This window comes from Bacillus rossius, chromosome 3, assembly GCF_032445375.1.
Source record: "Bacillus rossius redtenbacheri isolate Brsri chromosome 3, Brsri_v3, whole genome shotgun sequence".
Taxonomy (NCBI): domain Eukaryota; kingdom Metazoa; phylum Arthropoda; class Insecta; order Phasmatodea; family Bacillidae; genus Bacillus; species Bacillus rossius.
Genome location: NC_086332.1, coordinates 115,564,003 through 115,591,727, shown reverse-complemented (window position 1 = coordinate 115,591,727; position 27,725 = coordinate 115,564,003). Strand labels below are relative to the sequence as shown.

Genomic DNA, 27,725 nt, shown 5'->3' with positions numbered 1-27,725 from the left:
TAAGGAGCCAGGCATCACAGGTGAGTCATGCCCTGAGACGTCTGTGCTGTCCGCACCTCTGTCAAAGGTGCCGATCAATAGACTAGTGCCCAGGGCATTGTTTTTGTTACTAAAAGGGTTCACGTTACAACTTATAACTTTAATTCATTCCTGATGTATGCTTAATCCAAGCCTGTAAGCTTAACACAGGCAGGGCCTTCGAGAGAAACTGAGACCTGGGGAAAATAATTTTGTCCCCCCCTCCCCCTTTCTTGTTAATACAAAACTTTTCAAACTATACATTGTAAAAAAATATATAAAAACTAACATTACTGTTGCTATAACTGTTAACATGATGTGCGGTGATCACATTACTTGTAAGGTTCCCAATGAATTAAGTTATAGCTAGTTTTTGGATAATTTTAGTCCTACTAGCAAGTTAAACTCGTGCATACAAAATAACTCGAAAAATCAACCGGGGCGTTCCTGGTGCTGTGCCCCCTTTCCAGTTGTTGGCCCTGATTATTTCTGCAAGCTTATTCTGCAGTCAGGCTTCTTGAAAAATAATAAATACATATATATCCGAACCTGTTACATTTCCCTTATGGTAAAGCATGAAATGAGTAATTGATTTAAATTTCAGTCAGATTACATTTCCAAAACATTCTTAAGAATATTGATAAATTTTGGTATATTTTGCAGGATTACTACTATTATTTAACAAATGCAAGCCTACATTTTGAAGAAAATATAGCTGGGCAAGCAATTAACTCGCCACTTGATTCTTCACAGTGGACGAGTTGGGATCTGCCAAAGTGGATTTTTAGTTTTAGTATTATATCGCATGTTATATAAGGCAGCTACTGTTCAGTTTATAACTTTCTTATAAAATAGTATTTACACTATCGAAAATTATATGCAATTATATATAATTAAAATAATATTATAAAATGATTAAAATAATATTATAAAATAATTAAAATAATATTATAAAATGATTAAAATAATTTGCTAAGGTTGCTATAGATTTATTCATATTAAAGAAGTGGGAGCGAATGGTTTCAACAAACGTATTTTTCAAGCTTTGCTTGTTTTACGAAAGAATAGGACATACTTTATAATCACCAGAATACACCGGCATGGCTGAACGTTTGTTGTATGCATTTCGAATTTGGCGCGACTACAGAGTTTCATTACTTCTACAATAGAGAGCCGTAGTGTCCAAGATGGCGTCGTGCTGTTTTGACAGGTGATTCGCGGTGTTTATGTTTGAAGTTCAGCAATGTTTGGAACCGGAAAAATTCTGAAATTTCGTGAAGTAAACGTTTAATTGCTTGAAATGGTGACTTACCAGTTAACATTTAATGTTCCGCGTAGAATTAAGTTCGTTTGTATCATGAAACTAAACCGCCACACACCTCAGAAACAAACTCGTCTCCATGTAGAAACAAGGAACGTAATAGATTTAACGGAGTGCTGTGTGTAAAATAATGGCAAGTCACTACAAGTCAAAGGTACTCGTGGGTCTGCTGCTCTCCCTGGCCTGCATTTTGTCTCTGACGAAGTTACTTTTGTGCGTGTTTGCTGAGAGCCCTACTTCGAATGCGGGCGAGAAGACCGAGGTTGACGTTTGGCTGGAAGAAAATGACTTGCTACAATATCATAAACTTTTCAGAGACAAGGGTGAGTTCTGGTTTTACATCCTTGAAGTAATTTTTTTTAGATATCAGCGTGTCAGGCCAAACTGACGTGTGTGGGGGATGGCCGATTCGCCGGCCGGATCTTTATTCTGTTAACCTACATGCAGAGCAAAACATGTTTTGGGTCAAGTTCAATACAGGATACCGAGCATTACAGATGAATTCTATTGGTTGGAAAGAAAGTACGGTGAATGTATCACGTCATGGAAGTTGGCAGATGATAACAAATTTGATCGGAGGAACGATGGAAAATTAAGTATACTATTGGTAACAGTGAACTACTTAAAAGCGTCGTGAAAATAAAGGCAAATTAATGTGTTTTGGAGCATTAGCGGTTGTGGTACGAGTAGGAGTGAATTAATAAGTGGAATGGAATATCGTTATAAAGTGAATAAATTATTGCACAATAATAATTTAGTAGGTAGTAAGGAATTAATTGAAAATGTGTGGTAAGCTTATTGAGTATAGGAGTCATGAGAGAAATGCAAGATTTTTCTTTACATTGAATTACTAATGTTAATTATTCCCTATCACGTAACCAAGTTTATTCCTTGATCCTGATGGCATGATCCTGTGGTACATGATGCTTGCTGTTTTAATTTAGTACGTCAAACAGTTCTGGACATGACAAAAACTCATATCACAATAGGCCTACCAACAAATTAAGTTAGATCTTGTGGAAATTTTTATCATTTGTGTTCAACTTACAATCAAATTCATTGTTTTATCACGTTTTCTGTTAAATCTGGGATTTTTCTTCTTACTAAATTAAATCAGCAAGCATCATTTACCACAGGATAAATTTATACAGGATCAAGGAAAAATAAATTTGACTGTACAGTGAAGATAGAATGTGTGGTTGAGACTGTAGAAGTGACCAGGAAAGTGATGGTTCAAGTTTTGCAATATTGAATGAATTAAATGGTGGAATGGCAAATTCATTGGCATATATTTAATATATTGCTGCAAGTAAGTTTAATTATCTAATTTATACAGAAGTAATTGTGCCATTCTTTTGGTTACACTTACAGTTCATCAATCAATGACATTTTCGTCACAAAAACATTCTACGCTTGTACACTCAACCAGATCGTAAGGTGTGCTGATGATCATGAAGTGACAGACCGAACTGTAGGTGTGTGGGGGAGAATTTGGACAGTACTAAAGTTTAAAAAAATAATTTACAGTAACTACAGTAGAATGCATATAAAATACATTCTTACAAAAAAAATTAACAGACTTCAAAGGTCAGGTGTAAACTGTCATTTTCCCTTCCATAGGACTGCCACTGTGTCACAGTGTCAGTCTGAAGTGAAGTCAAAACTGTATGTGTATAGGGCCCATTAATATCTGAATTTTTGAATATACCTACTACCAAGCAGTTGTAACTTGCTAGTGTTGTGATAAAAGTTCAGATGTCTGACTTTGAATGACAGCCATTCCGTATGTTACGGATGTTACATTTTGGTTTGTTTTTACCTTCAATTTTTAAGTGTCTTAAATGACATATTAATTCTATTATGAAATACTTAAATAACTATGAGAAACCAGTTATGGTTGAGGTTTCTAACTTGGTATTGTAAGTGGTGTGAGGATTATTTAAGAAATAGTGCTGTTATGGATGTTACAAAACTTGGGAACAATCAGATGAGATGGTTGAGTTCAGCAGGTAAATTCAGGTGACCCAATCAATAAAATGAATTCAATTTGTTTATAATGATTTATTGAGGTTTTAAACAGCTTCTGAAAATGTGTACCAAAAAAAATTAATAACAACACTTGTTTTATACAGTTTTTCTGCTGTTACGGATGTTACACACACTGGTGTTCCAGATGTTACAAGTGACCCTACATTAATATATTTTTGGATTTTATACACATGTGATTTATTCTTTTTTACTATACTATTAAAATTAAAAAAAAATCACAATTTAATTTGATTTTGGAACTCATAGATCAGTCTGGTTCCAATTGATTTAACATTTGGTGTAGGCAGCACTGAACTTATTTGAACCAAATTGATGTCTGTTTGATAATTTTCATCTGTGGTTCCAGTTTTCCCATAACTTTTAAGAAACATCACTCCAACTTCACCCATTTGACAGACGGCTGATGACTCCTTAAGAAGGCCTGTTTGACAAACAGCAACATATTTGTGTGTCAGTGAATGTTTGGGACCTTCGCCATGAATGGTGACAGTAATGAAAGTTCCAGGAATGATACACTGTGGGTCTACAAGCTCCTGATCTTTTGAAATGTCATTTCCATCACCACCTTGTTCTTCAGTGTCACTTTTAGTTTCACTATCAGAATAAACATCTTCGAACCGCAACGGAACTTTTTGTAGTCTGCTTTGCTTAACTTTCACTTGTCTCTTTTCTGAACTGTGTGTGAAGCTTGCCAAAACGTGACAGTCATCAAATCTTTCAAAATGATGGTAGTTCCTAATACCTGGGATTTCCTTAGCAGCTTCCCATCTTTTGTTCAAAAACAAACTTGCCTCTTTAATATCTCTTTCTGGTGCATACAGCACGTTTGTTTTTTTAACCAAAGATGTAGCACACAAATAAAAGTCTTTGGCTGACTCAACTTGAGAGGTTCTGGCCTTAACAGCGGTCCAAACTGTTCTTTTAATTTGGCCACCAATCGCATCAACAGCACCCTTGCCATGCCCTGCAGCGAAAGTATCCCACTGAACTGTTTGTACATCAAAGTCATCTGCTAGAAAACACATGTTACAAACAGTAAACTTGCTTTTAAATTGTGATGCACAATTTTCTGAGTATATATGCAAATTGTCGAGTTTCAGTTTTGGATGGCTTAGCATGAAATCTGCCAAAATACCTTTCAAAAATGTCCATGATGACTGTTTTGAATGGCTTAAGTCGTCACTTATCATAGCATAGGATTCAGTTGTATTTTGCAACCACAAACAGCAGGTGAAAATTGTTACTTGTGCATTTTGCCAGTGAGTACTTTGTACTTCGTCCTGAGATACTAAACTATAATTCTCAGCATGATCTACCTGAATCACTGCTTCACCCTTCTCCAAGTTCATTTTTCTTTCTTCAAAAAATTTGGCTTGTTTTTCTTCATAAACGTGTGACTTTTGAAGCTAGGAAGAACCAAGTTAATTTTTCTTACGAGTTCTTCAAGAGATCCAGTGTTCTCGTTTACTTGTAACCAACCATCACACTTTTTCCATTCCATCGATTTCACTTGCTGAGATAGATCACAGTCAGTTTTTAAAAGAATATTTATATCATGATAACATGTTTCACAGTTATTCGACATACAACATTCACTTCCTGTATCACAGCACATTTCTTCTAGCAATGTTTTATGGTTCACAGAAGACCCCAAAATATCACACTTAGGAGAAATGGCATCACTCAAAAATTTAAAGTTAGCATGTTGCATACAGACACACACGTTATGAGGCGTATTACCTACAGGAATTATATACTTTGGTCGTAACTCATGAAACTTTGACAGAGATATCTCAATCTTGTGTTTATCCATAAAAAGTTTATGGGCTTCTGAAATGGTCATGACTAAAAAGCGCTTTTGCTTTTGAGTCTTCTGACCAGTATTTTTAACCTTCATTGATACGTAGTCCTTTGTTGATGGCGCTTGCCAACTAATTTCATCTGTTTCTAGAAAATCTCGCACTTTTTCAGCAATATCTTTAGGAAGTAAACTAGTTTTTGACAGTTTTGTCACAGTATAAAGTTCTGAAGAACTATTAAATGTTTCCTTTACAAGCTGCCGGACAACTGCTCTCTTCTTTTGAGGACTATGTGGAAGATTTATTTTTGCTTTAAAGACTGCTTTCCGAAGAGTACTTGTGGATGCATAGGAACCAATAATCCTATCAGGAACATTACTGCTGTAGCTCAATTGATTATTTTTTTTCAGAGGCTTGCTTTTTGTGCCAATTTTTTATCCTGATTCTGGTCATTTCCCTTCGTTTCTTTAGCAATTTTTCATTTTTGGCACATTTTTCCTTTTCTTTTTGCCTAGCAACACGATTTCTGTCTCTGTCTTTTTTAAGTAGCACTTTCCACTTTTCAGGATTTTCAGCCTTTAATTTCTCCCGAAATTTAGCAACTCTACTTGCAGATGATGTTGGTGCCATGATCCTGCAACAATGACAAAGGGCTTTCATTAATATTTATTTACTGTTATAAATTAAATGGCGTACATACTAAACTCATACAAGTCTGGTTTAACATTCTAATAAAGGCTTTATGAGCCCCCATTTATAAATATATGCTTAACCTGGTACATCATTTTAATTAGTTAGGCTCTAACTGAATTCTGGGTTTCGGTAGATTATTCCAGAACCATGCTTGTGTTTAACAAATGACAAATAGTATCTTATTGGCGAGTGATAAATCAGTCATATGCTCGCCACTATGATATGTGTAACATCCGTAACACCTATTTATTGGAAATAAAAACCTAGAAAAAATTATTAACTGAGGTTAAAGTAAGTTTGTAAGTAGTATGTCAACCTTAACCTAAATTGCAATATAAACTAATAAAGCTGTAATGTACACAAAACGTTTTTCTAATTTTTGTTACGGATGTTACACTAACATGCCTCTTTAGTTAAATACTCAAAAAGTTAAGGTAATTTACTTACCATGTGCCTTGAAACTTAAGATGATGAAACACAAGACATTTCTTCAAAAGCACGACAAAATTTCTTGGAGTTAAACAGCTGATGAATTACTAAACAGGTGCACCAACTGTGTCATCCTTTATATTAAAATTTCTTGTTTTGCAGTAATCTTGGTTCCAAACTGTAAAATAAATACTTTAAAATAATGGTTTCTTAAATATTGTAGCTGATCTATTAAATATGAACTATCATGAACATGCACCGGTAAATAAAATATGGGAATTATTAAATTTACTTTTTTACATGGTTTCCTCTTTTATACGGAATGGCTGATGACGTAGATGAATATAACAATAATTATGTACCGCAAAACTGCATGGTACTTGTGGAGTTTAAAAGGCACTGACACATATTTTGAGGCTTATCAGATTCCTAAGTCTGTGTCACCTAGTAGTATCAAAATCACAGTTTTTGAAAATAGTACCAGCAGTACCCATTTTCCAATTGTCACTTTCAAAGCAACCCATGATGTTTGTTTATGAACAGTGGCACAAGAATACATAGACCATGGTACTACTTTTGAGAACTATCAAATATTGAGATAGTTACATAACATAGACTATACATGCATATCATTTATCTCTTTAAGCCATTGTTTTTGGTGTTTTGAAACTTGGCCAGTTATTTTTAGCTGCCATATTCAGTAAGAAACATTGTAAGAGACCCATAAGTGTACCATTATGATGTAAACACACCAAACATTTTTACAAGAAATAAACATTCACGATAACTGATAATTCGCGGGTGCGTGGGGATAAGTCAAATGTTGGCAAAATGGTTTTTTTTATGGTATGGAATAAAGAAGAACAAGCTCTACAAAATGGTCCAAATGGGTTAAGTCTAGCACTCTTGTGTGTTATTCTATGGCACTGAACTTTTGGAGTTACATCACAAACTGACAGTTTTCGTGAGTGAAAAAGGGGATAAGTAATTTACAATGACATTTTGACATATCCCCTTCTTCCCGCGCACCCGCAAATTTATGCTTGTATTTATTAAAAAATTTACAATGAGTAGTAAATAACATTTAAACAATTATCTATTCTGCTTAAAAAAATACAATTATGCATGGAAATTAATTCAACATAGTTACTCTTCAACAATAAGTAACTATAAGTTTTCTGAACTTTAATTTTCATTAACATCGACATGTTCATTAAAATTGTAGTTGACCCTGGCACCTTGCTAGCTCATAAATGAAGGTGGTAGAATGCTTTTATTTGTGACCTATTTACATAAGAAACATCGTTTTCTTTCGCCGCAAACACCTTTTTACCATCGTCCTGAGCTCGCATGCCCATTACTTTAACTTCTTCCCCTTCAGTGTCTTGGACAATGCAGACAAATCTGTATTTTGTAGCGCCCCTTTTTCCACCCATAAATGTCACAAGTACAAACGATCCAGGTCGCAAATTTTCATCAGTCGCCTCTTCCAACTCCACACTATCTTCTTCATACTGCTCAACCCATTCATCTGAAGATTCCACAGTAACAAATTCTTCCTCCGATGATGTTGATGAAACTGAAGAATTTTCATTCACCTTCCTCTTTTTGGCTTTCTGTTTTTCTTTCTCCAGCCTCTTCCTCAATCTTTTTGCTGCTCGTTCTTCTTTTTGCTTCTGCAAGTCCATTTTGGTCTTCTCTTTCTTGGAAAAATAATCTTGCCAGGCACTCGAACTAGCAACAGACGGAATTTTCTCTTTCGGTGCACATTTCTTTAACTTGGGCTTCTGAGAAGGCCAAAACAATGCTCGTTTGAAAGGAGAGGGAATAGACTTTTCTGTGGGCACAGCAGAAAGACCTTTCGATGTTGATGGAATGGGATCAGGATCAAATGAAACATTGCCTTCAATGACTGTGCCCACTTCATCAACAACAGTTGGAGGAGTAGATGATCTTTCAGGGATTATTTCTTGAATTTGTAGGGTGTGTGGTTCCTCATATTGGGCAGTAGAGCTGATTTCAACCTTATCACAAGATTTCACATGTCTCCAATATTCAAACATTGTCATGTCCTTTACATCTCCCTGCCATACATTTCCAGATTCCTTGAAAAGCTGCAATTTCTCTTTCCCAAGAAATTTTTCCAAATGCTCAACAATCTCAGAACTACAAACATTACTCTCTGGAGTCTTGGGTGTAGATAAGAGAACTGTTGGTGTGCATGGGATACTGGAGGGTCTAGAAATGAACTTGTCCTCATCCACTTCTGAAGGATTCCATGGGAAAATTCCACTCTTCTTAAATGAGTGCTGTAAAATTTCTGGAGTTACAGCTTTCTCAATCGCAGTTTCCAGCAGTTTGGCAAAGTCTTTCTTTTTTAGTGTGGGGTCTTCCTTGTTCGCCACACGCTGCAGTCACCACTCATGAACTGCCTTTTTCCATTAATTTAAGTGGCTTGAAAACTACTACATCCATTGGTTGCAGTATGTGGGTGGAATTAGGTAATAATTTATTTATTTATTTATTTTATTTATTTATTTGTTACATGCCACACCAACAGCACAAGGCTCCAACGGTGGGCACAACATGTAAGACATGTAAAAAAAACAAATACAGTAACAGAACAGAACAATAAATTATAAGAACAACAAAAAGTAGGACAAACAAAGACAAGACAACATAACATACAAATATCCATATGAGTGCTTAACTTCTGAAAAGTACTTAAAATAACAAAAATGTTTCATGAGAGTAATAAATGTATAAATACAGAACATATAATATTATGTGGAAAAATACAGTTGGTATCCTTAGATTAATACATCTGGTATTAAATAATTTAGGTAATAACATTAGAGCATAAAGATAATTAATCTTTGGATGCCGAAATAATAATTTTTTTAACAAGTTTTTTCTCTCTGGTAGGTTGTAAGTGATTAACATACATATTAAAATTGTTAACAAGTCTATATATAATATCATTTGTATTTAAAAGTGTGCACAAAAAAGGTGGGTTACGGCTATTAAAAGAAGGAATTTTAATGCCAGTAACATCAAATATATGAGGACATATAAGATTACCATAATAACAATGGAAGACAAAAATGGCATCTAAGATCTTTCTTCTAGTTGATAATGAACCAAGGAGGGAATTTAAATCTATGTTATTGATGGTATTTAATTTTTTGTTAATATAGTCAGATACTTTAGATTGAATCCTGTCAAGCTTTTCAATATCAGTGTTATTGATGCTGTTCCATATAATAGAACCATATTCAAGTTTTGATCTTATTAGAGCTGTATAGAGGGAGAGAATAGAGTCAATATTGGAGGTGTTAAAGGTGATAAATTTAATTAGACCAAGTATTTTGTTAGATACCGAGATAATGTTTTCAATGTGAAGATGAAAAAATAGTTTTTGATCCAGTAAAATTCCTAGGTCTTTGACATGTTGAGATTTTTTAATAGGTGAGTTATCAAGTTTGTATTCATATTGCAATGGGTAGGTTTTTCTAGAGAAGGTAATGATAGCAGTTTTTTCCATGTTTAGATTGACCAAATTATTTGTGCACCAATTTGCAATTTCTGTAATATCACATTGTAGAAGATAGCTGTCATGATATGAAGAGATTTTTCTATATATCTTTAAGTCATCGGCAAAAAGAGTGCCAACTGAGTTCTTTAATCCAGATATTATATCATCAATGTAGATATTGAAAAGTAAAGGAGATAGTGTGCCACCTTGCGGGACGCCAGAAGGAGTTGGGTGGAGATCTGAACTTATATTCTGTACTGAAACATAAAAGTTTCTGTTATTTAAATAGCTTGTTAACCATGATAAATATTTATCACTTAGCCCAATTTTGGAACATTTACTTAGTAGTATTTGATGATTAACAGTGTCGAAAGCTTTAGCTAAATCAAAGTAACAAACATCTACTTGACCACGTGTGATGACTTCTGAATAAATAGGATTAAGAAAGGAGACTAAGTTTGTCATGGTTGATTTACCTGTTCTGAACCCATGCTGTGAATCAGACAATCTATTATTTACGTTAAACGCTAAGTGTTTAAATATTATTTTGTCAAAAATTTTGGCAAATCCATTTAACAGGGATATAGGCCTATAATTTGAAACAATAGAAGTTTTGCCCTTTTTGTGTACAGGAATAACCTTGGCAATTTTCCATTTATCAGGGTAGATGCTATTTAGAATACTGAAATTATATATATGCTGTAAGAGAGGAGCAAGGATTAAGGAGCAACCTTTGATGATAAAATTTGGTATGTTATCAGGTCCTGTGGACAATGTAGATTTTAAGGTTTTTATACTCCATAGGACTAAACTAATCGAGATATTAGACATTGGAATATTGTATGAACAACAAGGAGATATGTTTTGGTTATTTGTGTTATTTGTAGTAACATAGACACTTGAAAAATATTCAGCAAAGGAATTTGCAATTAAATAATTATTATCCGTAATTGAGTTATTAATTTTAATTGAGGGATGCTGACTATAACCCTTTCTCATTATTTTAACATAATTCCAAAATTTTTTAGGGTTTTGCTTAATTTTATTGTTAATATTACAAAGCCAGTTTGATTTATCCCTACACATAAGTGATTTAGTTTCCTTACGGTAATCTGAGAATAATAAATAGTAAAAAGGATTCAGATTTCGTTTATATAATTTATGATAGTGCGATTTCTTCTTAAGAGATTTTATTAGTTGGTTGGAATACCATAGGGGATATTTTTTAGCCTTTTTAATAGTAGTAGGTACAAATAAATCTATAAGATCATTCATTGTACACGTTAAGTAGTCAACCATGGTATTTATATTTTTAGAATTGTATAAAATTGACCAGTCATGGTCCCTAAGAGCAATAAAAAGGCCGAGATAGTCACCAATCTTATAGTTTTTATATGAAGACGGTGTATTATCGTTTATTGACATATCAAATTGGAAGTTTATCTCTAATGCAGGATGAAAGCTATCTTCTTTAACTAGTGGTTCCAGAGCTTTGCTAACCAGACATGATTCAATATTAGTGAGACATAGGTCCAAGAGTTGGGCCGAAGGTTGAGTTTGATTAAGCTGAATTAAACCTCTTGCTGATACAAAGTTGATTAATGATCTGGCTTTCGACTTAATATTTGAATGAACTATATTTTGGGTATGTAATTGAGGCCAGACAATGCCTGGAACATTAAAATCACCAATTATTAATAAAGAGACATCAGAATTCACAAACTTATCTTCAAGGGCCTCAAAGTATGAAGTGTAAGCTGAAGGAGTTGTTTGAGGGGGAATATAGATATTCCCAATGATTAAAGGTTTATCATGTGTTCTTATATTTATCCAGACAGCTTCTATTCCTGGATAGTCATATTCATGCGTAGATGTTACATTTTTGAATTTATGTTTATTAACAGCAGTCAGGACACCACCACCTCTACTCTTCAAAGTTAATACAGGGTCCCTATCAGATCTGTAAATAAGGTAATTATTGTTGAAATAATGAGAATTCAGACTATTATCGGTGAACCAAGTTTCAGTTAGACATACTAAATCATTATCACTACGCGAAATGTTTTCAAAAAATTCAATTGCTTTGGTTCTCAAGCCTCTTACATTCTGATAAAATAAAATAAACTCCTCATTTTTAAGTTTCACACTGAACTAGTGAGAAGCCCCTCCAGGCGCTAAGGCAGAAGTAGGAGCAGATGTAGGCTTAGAAATAGCAGTAGAATTAGTTGCGATGTTGCAGGTAGAGGTGTTTAGTTCCTCGGTAGTGGATGAGTTGCTCAAGATTTGTTCTGGGTGTAATTTACCATAGAAGGGGCTTATTAGGCAGCCGCTGGGCCAAAACACAATGTTATTAATTCGACTGAAGTCCTCTTCTAAAACCTGAACATGGAAGGAGGCATATGAATTGAATTTAGTTTTCATCTTCGTTACTTTAATATGATTTAAGTTCAGTTCACTTGAGATGTATTCTACAATTTCTTGTTCTTGTACACTTGGGTCGAAACGAGTCACAAAAAGAGCTTTCATTCTTTTGGGTGCTGGTTTGGGTATCATTTTAAGTGTGGAAATGTTACGAATCCCAATTTTCATAGGAGTTTTCTTCATTTCCGTTGAACGTTTAATGTCACTGGTATCTCTTGTGTTGGACTTGCGCCTATGTTCCACTAACGTGAATGGTGTACTGTCGACACGTTCTTTGTCATCGTGTCTCATGACGCATCGGGATTCCTGCTGACTGGTAAGTAGGTCACGCGGCTGGCTGCGGTTTACCGTGTCCCGTTGAGAAATTACACGTTCCGCTGTCTTGTGAGTGGAAGAATTCTTAATTACTTGACTATAAGTTGCATTATGGTCTTTACCTGATGATAAATGTTCCTTTATTTGTATCATTTCTTGCCTAATTTTGACAGTTTCTTCTCTGGAATCAAGGAGTAGCGTTTTTAACACGAGGTTCTCACTTTTTAGTTCATCAACTTTGACACTTAGAGAATTCACTAGATTATATAGAGCTTCCATATTTATTTGATCTGACTTTAATGGTTCGATACGTAGCTCGTACATAGGTTTATCACATGATCCCGTCGCATTAGTAGGAGTTTTTTTCGTGGGTGATCGAAACATACTCGGATGAGTTAGATCGTGATTAAAAGTACACGCATCATTTAGGGTTGAGGGGAACCCCAAGAAGTCAGACTGATTAAGTAGCGAATTATTAATACTGATTTTGTCACAAAACAACAGATATACACGGAGCGCGATCGCACACACACGACCGTCCGCTTTGAACACACGGCGGCTACTCAAACTATGCCATGTTCTTTGCAAAATGTGCTGCTGTTCAGTGTGAGGTGTGATGAATGGCCATCGATGAACAGTATTGCTGGTAAAGTTATCTCCTTCTTCACCAACCATTGGTAAAATATGTTCGTCAAAAATTCGTAAAAAACTTCACCGGTCATCCAACCATTTGGTGACTTGCCCTCTCCCCACTCAGAAGGTATTCCTGCCACAATGTCTTGTGGCCGTCTTTCATATTTCAAGCACAGCAGTGGTGGGCAAAGTTCACGAGCTGCATTCCCAGTCAATAATACTATAACACATTCCTTTTCATCGGTATTGACTTGTTGAAAAATGTTTGTCTCCTTTTTTGGCCAGTACTTTGTTCCCCTTAGGGTTGAGGAAAAATGCTGACTCGTCTCCATTAAAAACTCTTCTTGGATCAGAGAGAACCTCTTTCAGTTGGTTTTCCTCCAAGTATTTAAACACTTCCTCGAACCATGCTGAAATCTGTTTCTGCGAGACAGCAGCCCGACTAGAAGTCAAGTTCTGCGCAGTTCTCAGTGTTAAGGCTGGGTTCCTTTTAAGAAAAGATGCGCACCATTTCCTACCTGGTCGCCCATCTTTAAAAGGAAAAGGCCTCTTCAATTCTTTTGTGAGCTGCTGCACAATATTCTGCAAATCCTCCATGGTAATTGGGAATCCTGCTTTGCAGAGTGAAAGGGCCCAATCAACTAGCATGCTCGCTTCCTCCTTCTTGAGCCAAGACTCGGGTCCCATTTTTCGTCCAATAGGTGTCTTCCTTTTACTTTGTCGGAAAGAGTGTTCCTTGGAACACCATGTCTTTCAGAAGCTTGTTTTATGGACATCCCGTCCTTCACAGCCTGCAAAGTCTCTTCCATCTGGCGGGGCTCATATTTCAATATGCCTCCTCGTAGCATGGCACTGCAACACCGATTTTTTAGTGTTAATTTACAGATTTCATATGAACAAAAAAAATGCTTAGACTTAAATACCATATCTAAATTATATTATATAACTTTGGGGAGGCAAAATTAACTGATGAGGGTAAGTTTTGAAGCAGTCATCATTATGATAATTGAATGCTTTATATAAATAATATGTGTCAAATTTAATGTTCTAGTATTCGTCATTGTTCTGTACCAGTAGTCACCTGTGATGACTACTGGTCCTGATGACTGGTTGGAAGTTTTACAAGCACAGTAAACTTAACATAATGTAATACACATTTTAGCAGTTGCTGATTTTCAATTTTAAAAATAACTGACATGTACCAGTGTTCGTCAGGTATGATGATAACTGGTGATTTATGAGTATTAAGTGATCCAGTGCTCGTCACCCCCCTTTCTTTGTATCGTTGAATATAATCTTAAGACAATGTACTAGAAATCATGCTAAACACTTCGCAGAAGCAAACAAACACAAACATTGCACTGAAAGGAACAGGCACACAATTGATTAAAAAAAACTAATTACTTACCTTCTTAACCAAAACCAGCAGCAGTATATCTCGCTTCTTAGAGTATCCTACACGACTTCTTAGATACGGGAATCCCCTATCTGCAATCGTGTGCGTTCAGAAATCTTCATGTAGAAAAAAATAGACTCTTGCTCTGAACTTTAATATGTTCGACAGGCGAGATTTTACATTCTTGCACTTGTTATGAATTTTAATTTTATAAGTGACGACTACTGGTGCGATGGACTTCGGTACACACCTTAATTCTCCTCTGGTAAACAATGTGTTGGCTTTAGGATTTTATATGTAACTCAACTAACTTATACGAACATATGGTAGTGTGACATATAGTTGTTTGTTTGTAAATAATAACATAACAGTTTTTTAAAAAAGTAACTCACGTTACATCACACAGTAACTCACGATACAGAGACAAAATAATAACATTCCAACATTGGTCAGTTTTATGGATATTGTTTGTTCTGTTACTATGGGTTCTATAAATTAATTACACAAAACACCCAAGAAGGGTAAAACAATGTTTCACTATATACAGAAATTCACATTATTACCGAGTCAAACTTAAAATGTCCACGAGCAGTTACAATTACTGGTGGATTCACAGTTCTTATGATTTGAGCTCTACTGTTGTAGATTTCGTCTTTAGTGTCAGGCCATTTCCACAGCTGACCTTCTTTGGTCATTACGTTCACCTTGTCATCTTCTGAATCTATTTCAGTAACGATTCCTGAAAATAGCAAACTATCATATTTCACAACAACTTTAATCACATCTTCTACCAGTTTCTCAAATAGTTTCTCACCAAATTTAGTTTCTGCTGTAGTTATGTGTCCTATAGTTTCACCATTACAAATTTCTAAGTTATGTGTCTTTGCAATATTTGGGAATGGCTTACTGTTCTTCACTAAAGATGGCACATTTAATTTGTGATTTCTGTGAACAATTTCTTCACTGTTCATCAAAATCACATGAACCTTTGACGATGAATCTACTGCATTCACAAAGTCGGTGGCATTATGTACAATTGACTTCCTGCTCTTGACTTTCAACCAAATTTGACGCTTGATGGCTCCTCCAATCCCGTCAACTGACCCCTTGCCGTGTGAAGTAGCAAAATAATTCCAAGATATTTTCTTCTTGTGTTCATTTGCAAGAGTTATCATAGCTTCTGCGATGTATCTATTCTTGAACTGTGAACTAGGCCCATCAGACCAAATCCTGACATCACTTACTGATGGTGGTAACTCTTCAAGAAGTCTATCAATATATGCTATCACTGTGTTTTTGGAATGGTCAAGAACATCAGAGGCAATTACATATCCTGGTTTAACAACTCCTGAATGCCATATAGCAGCTGTGAACAAACTGACTTGAGCATGTTGCCAATGAGCACTCTGTATCTCATCTTGAGCTGTGCAGGTGTAGTTTTCCGAGAAATCTACTTGAATGAGTGCTACGTGTGGAGTTGATTCAACTGCTGCTCGTTCTGTTTGGTAAGCTTTTGACTGTGCTTTCTTTAAGTAACAGTGTTCTAAGAATGGTGGGCCAATAGTAAGAATATGATCAACCAAATCCTGCAATTGTCCGTCTACCTGCACTTTTAATAGTCTTCCGTCTCACTCCTTCCATACAAACCAATTCACATCCGATGAGTTCTCTGAAGCAGCACAAATTTCATTAAGTTTTGAAGGCATTAAATCTTTGCAGGTCTCACATTCGCCAAACCAACAATTTATTGTGGCATCCTTACATACGAAAGATCCTGGTAGGTCGTTAGTGTATTCTGGGAACTCTGGCACAAATTTGTGGAGATCATTAACAGCGTCAATAAAGCTTTCGTGGTAACGACACAAACATACATTGTGAGGGAGCTTGTTGCTCAACATTACATGCTTTGGCCGAAGTTCTGCAAACTTGCTCCTTCCAATGACTGTGCCATTTTCATGACAAAACATTGCATGAGCCTCTGCCAATGAAAACATAAGGTGTCGAATTTGCATTTTTGTCTTGTTTTTGTTCTCTCTGATAGTTACTACATCTTTCCGTCCAGGAGCCTGACGGCTAATTTCATCGTTTTGTAAAAGTGAATTACGGCATTCCTAGTATCAGGGTCTAAAGATTTTGCTGTGGAAGGTGCTGTACTGGTTGGCAAAGGCTGGACATAAGACTCAAATAGCTTCTTAATGACAACCATTTTCTTCCTTGGTGATTTTGGAAGTGCTTTTTTTAACTTGAGCAGTGGCCTTCCCTAGACTAGATGAGTTCTTAAAAGGTGGAGAAGCAGTATTAGATGTTTCAGGAGTGTTTTGATTTGAAGTTTCTTTCAATTTTTTTCTGTACTTAGCTACTCTCTCCCTCCCTTGCTTTTTTCTAATTCCATTATTTTCTTCTCATGCTTACCTAATGCCTGTTCTTTTAGCTTCTTTAGTTCTCTGTATTTCTTCGTGGTCTCTCTGTGCTTTAGCTTGTACTCTTCATACTTGCCCTCATCCTTAAGTTTGTGCCTTTTCTTCCTCATTATTTCAGCTGCAGTTAAAGGCATTCTAGAAAAAAATCACTAAATAAAATTATAACGTTAATTTACAGGATAGGAACATAAAATGCATACAGTTGTAGCAACCAATGTTACAGTCATTTCCCCATATGTAAATTAATTAAATATTAATAATTTACTATACCATATTGTAATATTCAGTACTGAGGTTAAGTATGCTTTTGGCATGCAAATATATTTGCATGTAGACAAAGCACATAAGTTCACATTTTCAGTAATTCTCATTTAACATTTAATGTTAGTTTACAAAACAATCAGATTTCTCTAAACGTTTATGTTATTATTTATATTAATACAGTAAAATGAAAATGTTACGCTTTTATCTTCGTAATAGATGTTAACTAAAACTATTATGCTCTCTTTGCTAGCAATAAATTTTCTTCCTTTAACCCAGTGCATGAACACAGTATCTCACGTTACATAATTCAATACTCATTTACTATAAGAAATATAAATTAATTAATTTCTAGTAAAATTTCTTTAAAGTAGTCATGCGTAAAAGTATGAGAATATGCAATATTAATTTCTTTGTATGCATACAAAAAGCACAGCTACAAAAATTAATGTTTTCAGTAACTCACATTACACTTTTTAGGTTAGTTATCAAAATACATTATAATTAAACTTAAAGCCTACACAGTCATTTATATTTTATATCATAAACCGAAAACAAGATTGTGCTCTTCAATTACCAATATCTAATAATATAACATACTACTTTATTTTTCAGTTTTCTTACCTTTAAGTTGATATATATTCTTACTAGAAACAGGTATCTTCACATATGGCTGGAAACAATGGCCACCAGCAGGAAACACATGCTCATAGAGGAATTGAACAGGGTCAAATATCACTGCTGAAATACCCTAGATACCAATAACGAAAACACAAATTCCCCTACAGATTTTTTCCCCGCCACTAATTATGTCCTGTGTTTCATGGAATGACCCTGGACAATTGTCATTCTGTACTGTAGCAGAGATTTTTTGCCACCTTGTTTGCAGTACATAACATAGGAATTCCACAATGCTAATTCCATTAGGTGGAAAAAAATCTTCTTATAATATTTCTTTCCACATTTCCTAGGAAGTGGATAAGTGGACATATGTTGATCAACTAAATCAACTCCTCCCATTGTGTTGTTGTAGTCAACTACCACCTTTGGTTTCGTTACAGTTTTAGTGGCAGTTTTCACTTTGACCGTATCTGCATTGTGGATGGTGCTGAGAAGAACGACTTCCTTTTTGTCTTTCCATCGAAGAGCCATCACTTTTCCTCTCTGAAAAGCTGTAATTTCACTCCTTTTCAGTTTTTTTGTTTTAAGTTGCGCTGGCATTTCTTTTCTGTTCATTTTTACTGTGCCATAAGTGTCAGTGTTGCGAGAAATCAGAATATCTGCAAGTTGTGGTGATGTATAAAAATTGTCTGTAGTGAGACAATATCCCTTGTCTAAAAAGGGCTTCATGAGAGTCATCACAACTTGAGATGACATTGTAAGTTCTTTGAACTCTTCATTCAGTGAAGTACCTTTCCCTGTGTATATGATGGTAGAGACCACGTAGCCGCTTTTCGACTCGCATAACATGAAAGTTTTTATTCCAAATCTGGCACGCTTATTTGGAATATACTGAACCCATCCTATTCTCCCCTTGTACAACAACAAGCTTTCATCAATTGGGCCCATCAGAATGATAGTGGTGTAAGTCACATTTACACTGTTTAGAGATAATGAAGGTTTTGCATAAGCTTCTATTTCTAAATCTGGTGGTACCCTAATGATGTTTACAAGTAAAACTAGTGTTTAAAACAGGTTGAAATTTCATTATAAGTAGTTGGTAAAAGGTAATAACTAACAAGTAAATGATTATAATAATTTATACATACATACATCACTGTCATTTTGAACTTTCTATTGGAATAAAGTAAATAATGACTTACTTCAGTATTTGCTATGTAATTATTATGACACTGTACACCAGTTTTTCAAAAAGATGTAAAAATTTCATTATAAACAGCTGTTATAACATTATAATAAAGAAGAACATAGGTCAATGCACATACACTACTGTCATTCTGAACTTTTTTTAAAAGGCATTGACTTTAATGACTTAACTCCACATTTACCTATATCATTAATATGAAATACGGACAATGACAATGTATGAGGCATGCAAATTAATGATTTATAGACTACATAATTTTGTTTTAGTATTAACAGTTTCCACAATTTTAAAAATAATGTGATAATGGCACAAACATGATACATTGCTGAGAAAAAGTGAGATTAAATTGCTATTAAAAAAGTCAATGTATTCTTGTTTAATTATACTGGGGTAGTCTTTTTACACCAATAGGTATCTCCTATTCAAAATCTGGCATATTTCTTTCTGCTTCTAGTACTTTTAAGTTCAGGAAGAAGGAATGGTACACTGGTGGTATGAACTGTAAAAGATCAATCATGTCCTTTCTTTTCATCTTGGTGATGGCCCTTGGCTCATGGTAAAGTTTAACTTTTGGAATACAGCATAAGTTGCGTATCAATCTTCCTTTTCGTATGGGTCTGATGTCCAAAACTGAGAAGTCTACAAAGTCCTGAAGATGCTCTTTATAAAATATCTTGAAGGGGGAACTTCTTTCATATCTGAGCCACTGGATGTTAAGCCAGTTAACATCTTTATCATCATCATTTCTTTTCCTTCTAGTGATGTATTTTTCCAGTGGTTGAGTTGAGTAAAATTCATCAGCTTGCATTTTGCAAACTATGAATTTCTTATTCCGCCGACAACTTGCCATTATGTCGTACCAGTTTTCAGCAACATAAATAGTTTTACCTTTGCCTGCAAGTTCCACAGATGCAAAATCTGAATCATTAGGTAAAAAAGAATGACCAGAAATCAAATATTTCTGATCAATTCTTTCTACCTGTGAGTCAGTTCTCTGAACAAACTGCATCAAAGACAGTGCCAATTTTATATTTCTGTTCTGTCCGGTACAAGTGTCGCTGTAAATAATAACATTCATCTTATCACGAGCTTTTAATTCAAGGTGTTTAACTAGACATGAAGACACTTCTTGTGCACCTCTGGATGCTATTGTTTCGTCCCACACATAGAAATAACCAGTATCTGCTGCAAGATCATGCACACCTAAGTTGTAGCAGTACAAGTTTCGTTTGTAATATGCATCAGATACCGTCAGAACTGGAAAGGGCAAGGCTTTCTGCATGTCAATGGAACAGACATAAGATGCTGCATTATCTTTTGTAGCTTCTTTGTCATCCAACATAGATTTTCGTGCCTTTTCTGCTCTACGAAGATGAAGAGTGTGATCTGTTTAAATGTGTCTGTTGTCTTCATTACTCAAATCTGGGTTGCTGATTTTTATATTGAATATGTCACATTTCTTGCATGTGTCTTTTCTGGGTGGATGGAAACCAAAGTTGTGATTATAAAACACAAATCTGTGTTAAGATTCTTTGACGGGTATTCTATGCTCTTTTTCACAAAATTCAACATAGAGTGTGTACATTTTTCGTATATCCAATAACTCACTTAGGTATGTTTTGGCCCCTGGCTGTGATGACCGCGTATAATGACTTTCAGTATGAGGGAAAGATTCAATGTGTTTCCGAATAAAGACAATGTCTTCTGTTGGTATTTTTCGAGATGGACATCCAGCTGCTCCTCTCAAGTCTTCTCCTGCTTCATGGCACTGCTGTACCTTCAACAATGCTCTTGTCATGCGTCCATCAGAAATTGAAAAAGTGTCCAAAAAGTATTTCTTACACACTTGTAGGGTTAACCCATCCCGTGCTTTTAAATAGAATTTATTGGACCCAGTACGAGCAACGGAATTTTCTGTACGAGGTCGTCTTTGCTTCACTGAACACCTTTGGATAAGGCCACACAAAAAGGTATTCTGTCGTTTGAAGTCTGCCATAGAATAGAAATTGTCGAACAAGTTTTTTCTTTCAAGTAGACTTAATTTTTCATCACACTTACGTCTACACTGACACAACTTATTTTTAAATATCTTCGCTGGAACATGATTTCCTTTCTTGTTAATGTAGCTCTTTCCAGAGTTACGTAATTTTTTTGCAGTGTTCCCTTTATGCTTTTCGGGAACTCTTAGCCTTTTTCTGGATTTCGTTTTTCCCTCAGGATTTTCTGATCCCTGAACTACAAGTCCAACTTCACCAGATTCTATATCAACAATACTGTCACAATAAGGCCTATCAGCATTTTTACCTTTGTCAACATAACCAGCTTCTTCAAAATAGCCTCTATCAACCACATCAAAATTCCCATCTTTACAACCTGCTTCAACATTACCAGCTTCTTCAACAAAATACACTTCTTTAAAAGTGCCAACTTCTTCAACAAAAACTGATTCTTCAACATTGCCCACTTCTTGAACAATAGCTGCTTGTTCAGCATTACTCACTTCTTCAACAGATCCTTGAACAAAATCATTATCAGCAGCCCTAGGTTTTTCTACATCAGGTCTCATACGTTTGTGGACGTTATGAATTTCAGGAAGTTTTTTACAGTAGGTGTGTTCTTTGTTAAATGTACTAGATATCATTAACTCCTCTTCGGAAGCTTCATTGAAACTAATTTCAAACTCTTCTTCTGAGGTCTCACTGCTGAAATTATTCAAAACAAAATCAGGATCATGGCCTGGATCATCAGCTGCTGAAGACAGTTCAGATTCACTCTCCATTGCGTGTTAAAATGTGTTTCGTCCTTGTTATTTTATCAGTCAGTTACTATTTCTATGAAAATAAAACTTACCAAGCACAATATGACAATAATAACACATTTATATCAATAGAAAACGATTCATACATTAACCAAAACGAACTGTAAACAACACTGCCACTGTCAACAATGACTTACACCACTTTCAATACAAAAATAACACCAGTTTCTCTTAGAATGATAATAAAGTGCTGCTCCCTGTGGCTATTTTTTGCATTATTGACTTACTTCACTGTCATTCTACATACAATAGAAGGTTACCAATTTATCTATGGTGTAAAGTCACTTCTTAACAAAAATTGACTTACACCACTATAATTCTCATCGACTCAATTGTAAGGTCTCTTTCGGGTGTGTAGAGACCAAACAATTTCTTCTCTAGGTTCTGATACACTTCCCAAATTTTATTTTATTTTGGGTTGGGGTGAGTTTCAGCATTGTAAGATTCGTTGTTAGAAAAATGTATATATTGTTTCAGTTCAACAAAATGACGGTAGGACAGTATTTTTGAAAAGAACTGGAACGGAAGCCAAAGGATTTTTCGACAAATAGAGCTGTTGTTCAGGCAACCTCACAATGCTCTGTAATATTATCACAACCAAAAAAACAATAATCTCTTCTTTTGTAGTGGGACAAAACTGTTTTGATGAACCTGGTTGTTTGGCTTGAGTTTGCCCTGCAAATCGGTTTGTTTCAGAAACAATGATTTCGAGTAAATTGTCATCGAAAAACATCTTGAAATACTCCAACAAATCATCGCTTTCATCTCCTGGTAGCTGGAAATTCATTGTTGGAATACCTTTGAAAGGATATCTTGGTTGGTGGTGGAGGACGATGTTGTTGTGTTTTGTCTATCTCGCACCACTGTCGCAAAGCCGACCAGTCAACAGAACTGTTGGAGTCTGAACTGCACTCACCTTTTGAACATAATGATTCGCTACCAGATTCTTCAACATCGCCATCGATACTTACTATTTCACTATCACTGCAATTACTATCATCACTAACCATTTTAGGATGTAAGATCTGTCAAAACTTCAGTTTATTTACATTGAGTTATAAAAAAATAAACTGTCAGTAAAAACATATATTTGTCACTTATAATAAATAAATAATAAAAGAAACACGTAATTATGATGATCTCAATTTTTACAATTATGGGTATTCACTTGCAATATGTAAATTGAGCAGAAAACAAAATAAAATTTCTCAAAAACGCGCGCAATCAACACGGCGCAGAAGGCAACACGCAATACATGAAAGAATAGCAGATAATACTGCCATGCTAAGCACAGTTGTGGTATCTGTTATGAAGTAAAAATGGAGAAATAGTGCTTTAATGTTTAACTGATAGCTGTACCTAGTGATAATCTTGAATGTTAAAGTTATTGTTTGCATATAAAGTATTTTTTCGTTTAGAATTCATTTTTGTCGGTTAAAATAACATTAAATCACACCAAACCACATAGAAATCAGTTACCATTGTCAGGATATTTGACAAGGCTTGAATTTACTAAGCCACTTTATTGTAAGTACTTATAACTGAGCCAAAATATTGTATCTGCGTAGATACCACTTAAATGCTAAGTAAAATGTAGATACTGGTTTTTGGTTAAGTAATTTCACCTCAAAATATTTTTATAATCTGTTTGTTGTGAGATTGTATGTTAGGGTCTGCTTAATTTATTTTGCAGGATTATGAAAGCATTAAACCTCATGGTTATGTTTTTAATGAGCAAATTGTTTGAAATTGCAACAATAAATCGTTCAGGATAAATATATAATTAATTACAGAATAAAAATTGTTTACATAAACAAAAAATAAGGCTAATAAGGCACTTATAAATCCAAGATATTGATCTAAACACAAGTTATAATATTACATTAACATTGAACCTGTGCATAAAGTCACACACTGTAGTAATTGCTCAAGGTTTTCATAAACTTGCAATTCACAAGATAATCAAGTCACATGCTGGAAAAAAGTTAAAGAAATCATATTATTAAAAATTAGCATCCTTGTTTACACTTAAAAATCATCACAATCGCTGACATCGTCTCGGCCTTCATTACTGGTAAGGGGAAGTGAATGCCAGAAATCCAGTCTGTTTCCAGGAATAACCGATGACCTTCCCTTCAACAACTGAAGCAAAGACCCTTTCCTCGTAACTGAGATTCCTCTCGGTCGCTCTTGTTTGTTGGGCGCAGGAATTTTACCGGATTTGGTGATTTTAATTTGCAGAAAATCAAACATATTCCACTCTTCGCGATAGGCTTTTTTGTAGAGAAGTTGTAGACTTCCTCTTTTGGCTTCAATCGTAACAATATCTTTCAGATATGGCCTATCAGATGAACTGTTTCACCTTTTTCAAGGACACAAAACTTTTCCACTGACAAAAATCTTCGAGTTGCATTGTGAGAACATTAACTTTTTTTGAAGCCATTGTTACTGCTTCTTGAAAGTCACTGAAATCGTAGACTTTCGACTGCTTGTTCGTTTTCATTGATTTTTCTACACTGTGGTGGAATGAGTCAGCAGACATGAATGTGTGGCCTGGCTCAAAATACTTCACCACAATAGCATCAGCACTAATCAGACATGAGTTCACTATATATACAAAAAATGTAAAAAGTGTCCAGTTCTTGTTTTGCGATGAGCAATTGTCCATCCAGAATACAACACATTTCGCATCGCGTGCCTCACTACATGATAGGAATTTGAAAACAGCGCTCACTATGTCTTCTTTCTTCCTCCCTCTTATAGCTTCATGCCAAATAATGGGGACAATATTTGACTTGCTTTTTGAACCAACAGGTGCGAAGGTTTCATTGTACACCGATAAACGGTGTGAAAAAACAACATTTTTAAACATGTCCAACCTTGGAAGCATGATGACTTTCTGCAAGTCTACACTGTAGATGATTTCATCTTCACGCAACTCTTTGGTTTTGTCTTCATTATACATCTCTCTCGCAGCAGTTGCCCTATCAATATGGAGCTTCCATTCTTGACAATCGTTACAGCTGGGATCAGATTCATTGAGAGAGTGAGGGTGCTGTTCGAAATGTTCACAGAATTCACATTCCTCGTGACCTAACTTTACGAAGGAAATATTCATCTTATTTACCTCCTCCCTGTAAAGATCATACGAACAAGAAAATCTTGGGTGACTTTTACCAAAATCATTGTACATTTTGGTAATAGTCAAGTCACTAGGTAAGTACAATCTGTTTGGTGCATGTTCACGGCGGTAGTGGGATATGGATGGCTGAAATGAATTAATGTGCTCTTGAATGAGTGTCTTGTCAATCTTATTATGAGGAATTTTCCCTTTTCTGCCATCAATTCTGGGAGAAATTCCTGTCTGTTTGCACATTGATTGAATAATACTGTCATTGTTTTTACTGTAGCCTAGTGTGCTAAGAAAAAATATTTTGCACACTTTCTTCGAATATCCTTGTTCATCTTTCAGGAAGTATTCAACTGTATCTGTCCTCCTTGATGCGCACCCTGCTGTTTTTCTTTGCACGGGTTTCTTATTTGTTCCCCCAATAATGAAAGATTTCTGCTTATTACGAGACAAGTTCCAGTATTGCTCATTAATTTTAATCCTTTGATCCTCGGATATAACACTGGTACATCTCTTTTGCACTTGCAGACTTCTTTAACAAAATGTTGGCTTTTAATTCTACTTATTTTAACACTGGCCCTTTCATTGGGTGAAAGCAGAAATTTCCTTCTTTTCCTTAGTTCACCTGTTTTGGTTAACTCTCCAGTTGTTTGCAATGTGCTACATGTAGCAATAGGTTCAAAATCATCTACTAGATGTATCTCAATGTCGTCAGCATTTACTGGGACAGATTCTTCCTCATTAACTACTACTGGAACAATTTTGTTCCCGTAAGCATGTAGGCCTACAGGGTATACTTGAACCCCATTATCTCTTAGTGGATCAGATTCAACCTCATTACCAGTCACAGATAAAGTGGATTCTCTTAGTGGTTCTTGAACTGGTAGTAAATTACCATCTACATCAACAATATATTCTACTACATCTGTGGTAATTTTTGAGGAAATGGATGGACACATTACAAGTGATGTAGTCGATTTGGCCATAGTTCCACTATTTACTTGACTAGTTTCAATCGGACAGTCTTCCACAGATTCCTTAACAAATATTTCTTCACTTTCCATTTTATCTTCAAGAAGAGCTTCAGGCTTTTCAAGTGAACTGAAACAAATACATTAACTTCTATCAGATACATGATAAACACACATATTTGTAAATTTACTTGACTTTAGCAATAGTGTAAAATGTTAAGCTTTAAAATGGGTAAATATTACAATCCATAATTTTACATTATACATTTTATGGTGAGTAAGAAAATTTTCTCATTAAAACTAGATTTAAATGGTATAAAAATATGAGTGGTTCGATTATAGCACTTTATGAATAATATAGAATATTAATAGCAGGACTATAATACAACAAGAATTTAAACCAGCATACTAATTCTCAAATACTGCCTGTTTCGTAAACCTTCATTTTAAATTTGACAATCCTGAGGGACATTTACCATTTATTATACTAATGGTGAATCAGGAGTGTGGTTTCATTTCCAAGAAATTATGACTTGTATTAATTGTAACATATTGTATTAATTAAAACTTCTAGAACTGTCTGCATGTAATGAAGATATGTGAAACAGAGTACTATACACAAATATGGGCTGAGACATAATAATTTTGTAATATTTTTCACCTGTAATCATAATCATGATGCACAGTCAACACAGGTGATTTATTTATCTCCTGATTATCTCTGATTCCTGCATTTTTTGTAAAAGCAGGGATTAAGGTCACCTCTGACGAAGCATTTTCAAGCACTGGTACTACTCTTAAAGAATTTACATCTGTAGTAGTTGTAGTTGTAGGCTTTTGTGATTCCTGGCTCTCTGAAAGAGAAACATAAAACACATTTTATGAATTATGGTAGCATTTTCTACAATATTCTTGTGACACAAATGTTCGAAACTGCCTTAAATAAACTGTATTCTAATTGAATATGCTGTGCTTCAATGAATAATTAATAACATATATTAGTTATATTATATGTATTACAAATATATTATGATGAAAACCCATGGTGAGAGTATAGCTACTACACACAAAAAATAAACAATTACCACAACAATTTGTCCTAAGCACAAACAGCAAAAAAAGATTTAGAATACTGAAACACTTACCTCGTTCTTCTTTTTCAGGCACATTATTTATCTCTGCGCATAGGTTTAACATTAATTCGCTTCTACAAGCACTTTTTTCTTTGCATTTCTTTATAATAGAAGAAGATAGCATTTTAACTGTTTATTAGGCCATTGCACAAACTTCAAATGTACAAATACTCACTATTCGTTTCTTTGTAAACAACAGTCAGGTTGACCACCATTCCTAAGACAAATTATTGTATCTTCATATTGCTAGGGAATATTATGGTAACTACAACTTCTTTGGCCAAAACATTGTATATACAGAAGATACAACAAAATCGATTAGTAAACTGCAGATCAAAGAAATTGGCTTAGTAAAATATGTTCAAAATGTAGATACGACTATATTATTATATAGATTTCTTTAATAACAACACTGCAAATAGAATATTTTACACTAGTAATAGTCTAAGTGTATCGTTGTTAGTAAGAAAATATCATCATATAATTTTTGTTAATTTTGTGAGTTACCACATCTGTGCTTAGCAGGGCAGAATACAAGCAGCACAATCTAGTGAC

The 27,725-nt window shown here is 34.9% G+C and overlaps 1 protein-coding gene across 2 annotated transcripts in view; it reads left to right on the top strand.

The window, feature by feature from the left end:
• The first annotated feature begins 954 nt into the window (after positions 1-954).
• The window catches only part of LOC134531178 (apoptosis-resistant E3 ubiquitin protein ligase 1), a 404,465-nt gene continuing 377,694 nt past the window's right edge, over positions 955-27,725 (top strand). Inside the window, exon 1 of one of the 2 annotated variants that reach the window (XM_063366811.1) lies at positions 955-1,662. In XM_063366811.1, coding sequence (XP_063222881.1) covers positions 1,470-1,662 — 193 coding nt within the window. In that variant the 5' untranslated portion in view covers positions 955-1,469. The remainder of the gene's footprint in view (positions 1,663-27,725) is intronic. The other variant, XM_063366812.1, reaches the window with a different exon arrangement.